Here is an 11765-nt window from a genome sequence, read left to right on the forward strand (position 1 = left end):
ATAAGGTAAATTACAACAATCATTGACTAAACTATAATTGGAATATATGCTGAATTAATGATAATGGCTAACTAATTATGTATAATATTATTATTTCTAATACATAGCTCTCTTGATACCATATGAGTATGACATGTGCATATATAGGAAGAGTGGCATCTTCAAACAGGGATGGACCCATGATTTTTTTTAACGGTGGCACCATTTGACCATAAGAAAAAAAAATATAGGAAATTTTTTTCAAACGTTGGCACCGTTTGACTAAAAAAATGACCCTGACATGATTCGAACTTAGGTGTGGGGTGGAATAAAAGCCTTGCAAACCAACTCTACCGAATAAAACTTGTTCTCATTGTAGTTTCAAAATACATACGGTGACATACAACAAAATAATACAGTTGCACCGTTCACGAAACCTAAATTTTTTACCCTTCAGCAGAGAAACGATACGGTAGCACGTGTCACTCATGGCACTTAACTAGGTTCGTCTATGGTCCTAACATTTCTGTAGTAAAAGTTATTTTATTAAAACTACGGAAACTCATGTGACTAGCACATGATGGCACTTGACAATTGTTACTAACGACCGTTAGGGTGGTGACCAATTTTTACAATTGAGTCCTTATATTGATTTCGTATTCGGGTCCTACTTCACGTAGGAGCAAGTTATTTTGCATAAAACCATCTTCTCTTTAAATGACGCATTAGGGGAACTTGAGAGTCCTATAACTAACGTATTCATGTTTTAAATCACAACATGGACATCCAGCTACAAGCAACCTAAAACCGCAAAACTCTTTAAAAACAATTATATATGACTGGTATTCAATTAGCAAAGTATATAACATGACTCTGTACTGTTGGAACTTATGGGTTTTATCTACAATTTTGTGTATTATGTATCCCACACAGGTGGGTGAGAAAAGTGAAAGTGTGTTAATAAGTAGTATTCCACTCAAATGTTTGAAAGTCTTTTAGGAGGTTTTTTTAGAGGGAATTGGTGGATGATTCATTTGGTTTATAATTATAATATATTACAAATCAAAGACTTGGCACTTTGCATCCTTCGAAAATAATTTCTGTCATTATTTTTATACAGAATTAATTCTGTTAATGGCAGTTATTTTTGGAGGGAAAAACGTATTTTGGCAGTTGACTTTCCAAAAAGTGTGTTAATTCATGAAAAATCATGTTGGTTCGTTTTAATTACTATATAAGGGTGCATATGGTCGTATGAATAGATAACATAATCTGATACACTTTCTATACATACGAAATTGCAATCGTTTGATGTTCATGTGAACTTTATGTACGCTGCATAAAGTTCTATTAATTGAGGTTGAATCCTGGGAAGAAATTAGTCTTGAACCACCGGCATAAATAGTGGAGGCTAATATTCTTTAAGAATAGTGATTATCACGTCCTCAATTCTGTTTATATTACAAAAGCAAATCTGCCATATTCTAACATGTACATAGTCTAATTTTGCGTATTTAAGGTCTCTAGATACGAGTGTTCATGAGTTCTATTAGTTGTTTGGCCCACTCCAATCCACGTGTCATACATATTGCTCACAATTCAGTCTTTCATCAACATATGTCTGATTGTTTGTTTACATGAAAATGTAATAACACTTGGAAGGATGAATCCAATTACAACTTTTATTTATGCCAAATCATGTCCCCTTGTTTAACTAAACATCATTTGCAGCTTCATATTATATATATACTCTTAATTATTAACATGATTTCTTACAAATTCATTATCAATCAATACAATACTCTCTTTAGTATACAAAACTTGGCTTGCTAAACATCAACCAATGCCAAGGTATCATAACAGGTGATCATGAGTTTATGATGCTTCCCATACCTTGTAATCGTTGCCTTCATACGCCACCGACCAGTTGAGGGACCCACTTTCGGGTTCGTAATGGCCCGGTCCCATCTTCATTGCCACCTTTTCATCAATTATGGCTGCATAAACATCTCTTTCTGTCTTGGTCACTCTAACCTATACACATATATATATAACAGAAACAGGAATGATTAATTATGAACCAAACACTACCTCTGTTTACTATATTAATTATATCCGTAAATAATAATGAACTCCTGAAATTTATGATACTTACTGTACTCCGGCATTGGATCTTGTTGCGGTTCCTAATCGAGATAAGTGCAGAAATATCGGACTTGTGGTGGGAGAACAAATGGTCGTAGAAGACCGATGGTGTTCCAGGATGAGTCAGGATGTAAGCATATCCTTGCATCTCCTTTCCACCAGGAAACCGCCAGTGACCCTTTAATTTGCAACCAAGTCCAATAAATTAATAAATTTTGAAAAGGATCCAACCATTACTATACTGCCCTTCTTGATCCCCTTGATTTCTGAATGTATGCTAAATTCATGGGGAATGGTTTCAACTGAAATCAGTGAATACCTGTGTAGAACCAGTATCATGATTTTCGATAAAGGTGACAGCACGAGAGGGCCACCAGCCAACAACACCTGGTGGTTTTCCATTTGAATCACATAATCTCCAGTATTCACATCTTTCAATTGCCTGTATATATATAAACATTTATGGATGGATCCAAACTGCAAGTGTTTCAAAAATGATAACGGACATTTTTAGTATTCTAAAATACACTTACAGAATGAAGAATTCCTTTTGTTGTGACATCAAAGGCTCCAGCAGTTCCATTGGTAGCATTTATCCAGTCAATAATCCTCTGCCGATGGGCATCTTGATTGTGATCCATCGCACCATACGTGTAACTTAGAGAATCCCAATACTCACCAACAGAAAAGTAGGGTTCACTAGTTTCCATATACTCCTTTACATAACCACCCCAAAATCCCCTAACATAATCCAGCCTCCATCCATCGTACCCAATCTCTTTCCTGCACTTACCCAAGTTATAAAATTATATATTTGGCTGGATTTACAAGAATGGAGCTCAAATCTTCAAATAATCTAGTAATTGCCTTTAACTAACTGATTCAACAACAAATGCATATAAACCATCAAGACTAACCTAAGCCAGCGTAGCCATTCACCAAGATCTTTCCTCACAAACTCTTGTGAATGATCAATATTTGGAGCAGCATGGAAATTATCTCCACTACTCTTGTTTCCTCGCCCCTACAAGGAAAAGGAGGCAGAACAAGATCAAGTAATGCCAGTAAAAGCCTTTTTGTTCTAAAATGCTCAATAATATCACCATCAAAATAAATGAAAATTCTCAAAGATCATACGTGGGGACTGCATTATACCTGAAAATGCGGATCGTCCGCAACAACTGCACGATCGTCCCAATTCAATAGACCACCAAAAATATTCCAAACGCCATTTTTGTTCTGATAATGTGCACAACGATGATTTATGACTGCATCCCCGAGAACCCTAAGACCAGCTTTATGGAATTTCTTCACAAGTGCCTTCAACTCATCAACACTTCCATACCTGATCAACACATCTGAACGTCAGTCGAACTCTTACAAATCCGCATCATTCTTCACTCTGAGAATAGGAAACTAAATAAGAGGCCATTGTTTTAGTAAAATTAACAAGAATACTAATAGAGCATAATTGAAAGCACTCTTTTAGTTAACAGCTTTACGTCTACCATTATAATATGTACCTGGAGTTCAAATTATATAGATCCCGTGGCATGTAGCCTTCAGGTGAGATAGATTCTGTTGGTGGGGGCAACCAAACAATGGTGAAGCCAAGTGAGGCCAACTCTTCCACTTTTTCTTCTAGTTCCAGATACCATCTTCCAGACTTGTTGGACTCCCAATTAAATCCTTGTAACAGAATTTCAAAACCTGAACCAACTGCTGAACTTACTTTTACATGGTCCTCGACATCCTCAGCATCAGACTCGACCTCTGGTATACTTTGAACAGAGCTTCTGAAGATACCATAGGCTTCTGCAGCTAACTTTTCAATCTCTTGAAGAATGGTTTCTTGTGCCTCTTTGCCTTTTGTTTTTTGGTTTGCTCCCCCGGATATGCCAGTTACCAGATGTCTGATTTCATTGATGATATCATTAGTATATACAGAAACTTCTTGATCGACTTCCACATCACTCCCAGAGATATTATTTTCTCCGGGACCTTCTATACTTTCCTTTGGGATCGGTATGTAAAAATCATTCCCCATACAATTAATCCATGTGTCATCTTTAAGTTTCAAAACAAAAAGGAATCCTGTCGTTTCTTCATCTAATGAAAATACTCCAGAGCAGCCCTGCCCATCTTCTTTTATCTGCAAAGAAGGTGCACTAGCAATTAGCATCTACCAAATAAGTACCAACTAGTATAAACCTGAAGATTCCCGATGGTTCAATAGGTTTCAACAAACTGCAAAGTCTTGTGTGATATGTTGACTCTCACCACTACCCCTTAGAATTCACATCAGAAATGGAACATGTAATACTTTTTTCCTGTCCTTAGATAAATAGAACTTGAATAACATCCATTTTCTACCTCCAAGTAAATCACAATCCTCATTAAAAGCTACCATCATTCCATTAGTTCTTTTTTATCTTAGAACTTCATGAGCAAAACTGGTCTACAATCCAGGAAATTGGAACCTGAAGTTTTAAGACCAGGAAGGCCTTTGAACGCATCTGATTTACTCATGGGTATAATGATTAAGAAGAGAAGAAGCTTCTCTTTTAATTCCTAAACCAAAATGCAACTAATGAAGCATTTTCCTAACTCCACTTGTAATGCATGAATCTACACCATTCAAGATGTGTTCCCCTATGAAACAAGGTATGAATACTTGTTTCCTATTGTGAATATATACAAGCCTACAATGTATATGTCGAAGCCATATAACATTCAGAAACAGAAATAATCGCAACACTGAACAGAATTGGACTAGAAAAAAGATGTTTTTCTTTCTCTCTCTATTTAAAGAGAGAATTCATGTCATGATTCATGAACTAATGCAACGTCTAACTAAATGCGCTATTTTTACTGTTTAAGCTGCATCAGTCATTTCACAAAGTGATAAAAGTATATTATTGACTTCCTACTTTTTTTATTTGCACATTTTATCAAAATCCCTACATCATTAACCTTGAGGGGTTAGCTCAACCGGCAACAAGACTTGGGCCTTTAGGGCTCGTCCCAAGAGGTCACCTTTTCGAGTCCCTCTAAGGCTGAGGATTTTCCTAGCTGTTCTCCAAGGCCCCGGGATCAGTTAAGGTGCGCTCAAGCTGGCCCGGACAACCACGGCTACCCAAAAAAATCCCTACATCACTAATATACAGAAATACATGTAAAGAGCAGACAATATTGCCACCCATCATCTGCTATGTACTTCAGGTATTTATAAATTGTGCAAGAATTAGTGATATAAGCATACCGGCAATTGAGTACGCAAAGCCTTGTTCTTAAATACTGATGTATTAGCTGGATACGGTCCAACAGGAATTTCCCACTTCTTACTCTCATCCTTGCAGACTCCCCAATGAACAATAACATCACCAGGGATATCAGTTTCTATGCGCAGAAGATTACTAGATGCCTCGGAACATCTTTTCATGTAAACATTCATGGAGTTCTCAAGCAGGGTTTCTTTTATAATGTAATGCTCTTCATTGAAACTCTGAAGGCTCCTCTTTTGCTGAATAGATTCTTTCGAGTCATCGCTTTTATTTTCACCTTCGCCATCTGATTGGATCAGCATGCTGGATAACTGCCCTGAAGACCCTGTTCAAATAATAGATATGCTAACCATCTTGTTCTAGTTTTAAAAGTAACAAAATTTAGCGATCACACAATATATTCATTCTGTAGATCAACATAGAGTCGGCTTAGAAAAAATATTGTATCGTCCAACCTGGCCATACGGCAAAACCCTGTTTAGTTCCTACAGCATTGCCATCATCAGTGGAGAAAGCCATAAGTGGCACCTTAAAATCTCTCCCTCTGTATTGATACCAAGATCCAGTTTCTTCATCCTAAATCATCTCAGAGACGTGCAACTGAGTAATTAAGTGCAAAGAGACAGAATTACAACGCAAAAGAAGATAATCAACCGCTAACAACTTCAACTATTACCTTTAAGACAAAATTAATAGTGGCAATTGAGCTTTTAGTGTTAAAATCAATTTTCACTTCGTAAATTGAATCTGCTTCTGTCACTGTCGACGATTTCGTTAAAGGGGTCTCAATTGCATAGTCCTGAAAAGATGGGGAAAAACATCTTAAATATTCCACCAAAAAGCAATGAAGTGAACTTGACCAGAACAAAATTGAGTAAAGCAGATACCTTTATGGAAATAGAGTCCTCGGGTATCATCTCAACAGGAGGCTGATCCCATTCACTACAGGCATTGAATAAGAAACCATGAAAATCAATGTGATTTATGTGATGATGGCATAGGTTAAAAACATTAGGTGTAAATGGGAATCCAATGATCAACAACGACCTAACTCTTGATACATAGGATAACGCAGGGCAGAGGATATTTGAGATCATAATAGATGAAAACACATGTGCCAGTCATGAAGAACATGATGGAATCTTTTCTCAACTAGACCAAAACTATGTTATTTACCCACACATACACACACACACATATATGGAGAGAGATAAATATATTTACAAACATATGCTCATACATACATTAATGTGTGTGTGCAAATTTTAATTGTTATAAGCTTTGTTCAAAGTATTGGAACATGTACTGTAACAAGAGAGCAAGAAGAGATAACTATCACTACGTAGTCAACCAAACCTGCCAATGTCGTTGACATAAGTAACTCCCCAATGAAGAACCCATTTCCCTGGAAGGTTACATCCTACAATTAGCTGCCAGTTCTCCTCATCCTTTCCACTATCTAATCTGATTAATATCTTTCCTTCCACCTGTCAATGATATTCAGCCATTAACACACCATAAAAGCTACACATACAAGTTGGGTACAAGAAGAAATACAACAAGAAAACTTGATATAAGACTTGATATTGATATTGATATTGATATTGCATCTCTTATAAGAAGAAAAGAATAAAGGCATAATCAAAGGGATCTTGTGTTTCCATGTCCTTCAAAACTGTTATTTTGCCTTTAGTACTACTTAAAAGTGTTAGAAGTAAAAACTATATTAAAATTTGGTGCATCAATCCCGGTTATATTAGGCTTAGAGTTACTGGTCCTGTAATCTGCTTTGATACTATTTTCATCATTTCTTCTTGTTGTGGACCAGTTCTCCATTCTCCATTATATTTTATTTTATGTATCTAATTATGCCTGGTTATACTCGAGGAGAATGAGGGAGTCATCAACTTATCCCATGCTTCAATGAGCCTTGTTTACTGTTTTTAGCCTTGTCGAACCAATTTTCAATCAATTCCTGAAGTTTCAACTATAAGCTTTCAGTTGTTGATAATTCAGAGTCTGTTAGAGAAATTCCCGATAGTCCAGGGAAGCTCTTTACACTTCGCAGTTCCTCTAGGGACTCTCTTGATAGTCCTGGTAGTCTTTTGCAAATTAATGGAAGTCTAGGATAACTATTCTGGCCTCTATGTCATTTGTTAGCATGATATCCGACCTGCAACAATCTCTTGAAGTTGGTTGGAGCTCACACATCCCTGATTGCCAACTTTCTCCCATTGCTGCAAGTCTTTTGATGTAATACCATGTCATCCGAATGTCAGAGAGCCTGTAATCGATCTTGCAAGTCATCTCAGATCATGTTTTGTTGCCACTCTGGTCGACATTTAAGAATGATTTTCACATTGACATTCTTGAGGACCCATGCAGACCTTTCTCTACCATGGTGACCTGTTACCGGTTTCCTTATTTTCTCTGTCTCAAGATTGCCCCAGAAGTTCTCTGTTTTCTGCCTGAGGCCTAGTCATTTAAGATCATTTTTAAGATTCTATCACTCTTTCTCTATGTAAGTTGGCATTTACATTGTTTATGATGGTTAACAGTATTTCTTTTGTGAAAAAACCATAAGACCAATAAATTCTAAATATGGTTTCGTTCTTGTAATTTTATACTACATCCTCCATTGCCAAAGAAAAGAGCTGCAATTTGATTTTTTAAATCAAACATAGTATTTGCTCAAATAAGAGCAACTCCAATTGTAAGCTAAAATAGCGTTTTTCCGGTCTTTAAACTCTGAACTTGATTTTGCGGGAGATGGGAGAGACACGGCAAATATGCCGGCCTCCTGTTGAAACGGCATAGATGCCGTGTGCTTAGAGATGAGGCTATTGTTGGTGTCCATGGCCGCACCAATTTGCAGTTCCTTTTGGTGCTAGGGTTGGTGTTACTCTAAACTGGAATGAAATATGTTGCAAATTTGACGCCAAAAGTGTACTGCTTGTAGTTCTAGTACTTGTTATCAAAGTAGATTCCTAAATCTGCCATGAAAGAATTCACAGAACACCAAAAAAAGCCAATAGAGCAAGTATCTAAAACTTTCTGTTAACTAAAACTTGTACAAGACGCCAAATATATATTGCTCTAGACATGGAACAAAACAGAAAACTAACCACAAAGAGAAAAAGTTCCAATTGGATCCTGAATAAAAAAGAATATTATTCTCACATCCCTGCATACTTTGTTAATGCTCAATGATCCCTCCTCTTCTAATTAAGATGGTGATTTTGTTGCTCTCTGCCATTTCCTTGAGCAATAACTTGCTAGAAAATTTTGATTTAAATTTGTTGGAGAACCAAGGTCATACTCATAGTTTTTTTTTAATGTCAGTCGGTATCAATAAATTTAAATAAGTTGTCAAATCAAGTATAGAACTTCATTACTTGCTATAACTTCGTTTAACCACTTGAACAATACAATGCACTTTCAAGTACTTCGTCTTTCATCCTCCAATTTAGCCTTCCCCTCAACTAATCCAAAACACTAAAAATACATATATAAACGCGATGTTGAGTTCGAAAGAACCTTTTCGATGCGTTGCAATGGAAACGATTCTCGGAAGATGACGTCATCGGACACGGCTGCATCAAGGAGAGCGGTGTCGGAGCTGGAGCTATTAGAAGAAGCTCTTACTGTGGTGGTCGGAATCCTAGAATCAGAAGAAGGCCTGGAGTTGCAGCTGTTGGCGCCATTTTTTAGCATAAAACTCCCTTTCCTACTGTAATACAAAGAAGATTGTTTAGATTTTCTGGAATTGATGGTAAATTTAGGGATTTCTAAGCGACAACAATGGTGGAGATGAGCCCCAAGAGGAACCGTCGCCATTTTGAGGGAGGAGAGAGAAGGAAGAAGCGAGAGAGAGAGGCTGGGAGTTTATTTGTGTTGCAGGTTTCTGTTAATATTGGTTCAAACTCTTATCGTTTACATTTTACACCCCTAAGTTTCAAGATATTCAATTAAGACCCCTCGAAGATCATAACTTTTTATGGGCGAAATTTTTTGCCACATCCATAGCTTCCTAAAATAGATAAAGTTATTACCAACTTTCATCATCAAAAAGTTTCTTAACTTGTTGATCTTGATTTTAACATGTTAATTTGAATTATAAACGCTTTTGTGATAATTTAAGGGCATGACTGTTAATTTTTTTACTGTTTTTGTTTTTAGCTATCGTATTCATATTTGAATCAATAAACATGTGTTTATATTAAACTAGAGTGTGATAATTAAATGAACAAAGAATGAAATTAATGCAACTTGGGAATCGTCCAATTTTTCTACGATGATGTCGTTTTTTTTTAAATTAAAATAACCACTTGCGTTGTGACGTACTAGTTAGTCTTAAGGGGATGTAATGGAAAATTTCATCTACCCAGGTTATAAAAGTATATGTTATAATCATATTTACACCGAATTCTTTAAATGATTTTCGATGTTTAATCTTTTGCTAAAAAAACATGCACTAAGACTTTGTGAGTGAGTGATGTTAATTGCATATTGTAGTAGGCATGACAATGGGGCGGGTTTTGTAATCCCCGGGCCCCATCCCGGTTTGTAGTCCTTTGGCGGGTATGGGGATTATCATCCCGTCCTCGGTCAAATCTCTAGCAATCCCCGGTCAAACCCCATAAATAGTATCATTTAGTTTGATTCTACCGGGGATCCCGGCCCCGGTTTGAGTAACATCCCCCATTTCCGGTTTGAGTCTACTAGGGATCCCCGGCCCCGAGACCGGTTTTAGCGGGGAAATCCCCGTCCCCGTTCGGGTCGGATGAACCGGGTTCCTTACCGGGTCGGGACAAATCACCATCCCTACATTGCAGTGAGCAATACATTATACATAAAAGAAGATATTCATAATAAGAAACTGATATTTAATTTAAAAATATGTAACAAAATGATTATCAAAACAGTTTTTTCTTTTATACAGAGAAGAGACCTTTTAAAAATATCTTTACAAACTTCTGGACTCACACGAATCATGGTTGAGCTTTCCAGCCATGTCGACTGGATTGTAACCACATAAAAGACCATACAAGGTCCCACTCCCACATGATTTAATACTCAAATAATCAAGGGACTTTTCTGCAATTTTATGAAACTTGAGGGGGAACTTTTATAAAGTAAACCATCTTGCAATTGATTATTTTCTTCTCTTTGCTTGGATGTGTCGACGGTTCTTAAAAAAAACAAGTTAAAATAGAAAAAAATGCTAAAATTTTAGAGATTCGTGAAAAAATTGTTTCTAACAATTTATAAATGTGTTAAATTCTGCTTTAAAATTGAAAAAATCTTCAAATTTAAAAAAATAAATAAAATATAACATACATGTTAAATATACTTAAATAAATCTAAAAAAATTTGGAATACATCAATTCAAATTGATTAAATTGTAGTTATTTGTTTGATTAGTACATAAAATAGAATTAAATTTAATGCATTTCATTATTCATGGATTTCATCATATTATTATATATACTTATAGAATTAAAAATTAATTCGTATCTATTTTCTCAAAAAGACAAAACTACATGTCTTTGCACTCTCAGATGCTTCACAGCCGCTGTCGCCGCCGCCATCCTCGTCATTGTTGTTGTCGCCACCCCACCATCACCCTACCACCACTAACGCCACCACAACCACCATCGTAGACAACACCATCAATTATTATTATCATTAACTAGTTTTGTGCACCGTGTGTTGCACGGTAACGATAATTTTTTTTAGAAAAAAAATCAAACTAATAATGAAATATTATAATGTCAGCTCATACATATATCATTTTCTTTTATTAGAGTTATAGATTATAAATATAATGATTAATTTATTGACCTTTATATATTTTTTTCATATAGTCATCCTCACAATTGTTGATATGTTACGATCAATTCTTCTAATACATAACTAAAATTTTAAACCATCATTAAATAAATATCTTCAAAATATTAAACAAGACATTTTTTTATTCACCGAATACATAAAAAAATTAAAATTTTCTTTTTTTCATACAAAGTCTTTAATTTTCCCGCCTACATAGCAAAATCAATTTATACCCAATAAAAAACATCATTTTTTTCATTACGTATTTTAAATATGATATTATATAAATAAATAAATAAAACTTTAAACAAATTTAAATAATTTTAAGCATAATAAAACAAAGAACACATATCATATGATATAAACAATTTAATAAAAGCAAACAAATACACATACAAAAACCACATGAATATCACATTTTATTTGTTTTCAAATAAATAAATACATAAACATCATTTCAAGTGTTTTTTTAAATAACAGACAATCACATGATGTATATTGTTTTATTAATAACCACAATACAGT

General features: G+C 35.4%; 1 protein-coding gene across 1 annotated transcript; it reads right to left on the reverse strand.

Moving 5' to 3' along the window:
* Window positions 1-1643: 1643 nt before the first annotated feature.
* LOC112528489 (alpha-amylase 3, chloroplastic) lies at window positions 1644-9245 on the reverse strand. Its single transcript, XM_025139519.1, has 13 exons — window positions 8946-9245; window positions 6765-6895; window positions 6296-6350; window positions 6085-6207; window positions 5864-5984; window positions 5387-5733; window positions 3648-4276; window positions 3280-3469; window positions 3042-3148; window positions 2658-2907; window positions 2444-2566; window positions 2135-2302; window positions 1644-2013 (listed from the first exon to the last, which is right to left on the reverse strand). Exons 1-13 carry the CDS (start codon window positions 9243-9245, stop codon window positions 1855-1857), a joined length of 2703 nt encoding a protein of 900 aa, XP_024995287.1. The 3' UTR covers window positions 1644-1854.
* Window positions 9246-11765: the final 2520 nt, after the last annotated feature.

This window comes from Cynara cardunculus, assembly GCF_001531365.2.
Source record: "Cynara cardunculus var. scolymus isolate 2C chromosome LG 15, CcrdV1, whole genome shotgun sequence".
NCBI classification, from domain to species: domain Eukaryota; kingdom Viridiplantae; phylum Streptophyta; class Magnoliopsida; order Asterales; family Asteraceae; genus Cynara; species Cynara cardunculus.

Coding starts and splice junctions, on each gene's coding strand:
- LOC112528489 (XM_025139519.1), bottom strand. CDS start 9,245: ATGGCGACGGTTCCTCTTGGGGCTCATCTCCACCATTGTTGTCGCTTA. Junction 6,208..6,295: donor AGGACTCTATTTCCATAAAG/GTATCTGCTTTA, acceptor CCATCTTTTCAG/GACTATGCAATTGAGACCCC. Junction 2,014..2,134: donor AGATCCAATGCCGGAGTACA/GTAAGTATCATA, acceptor ATATGTGTATAG/GTTAGAGTGACCAAGACAGA.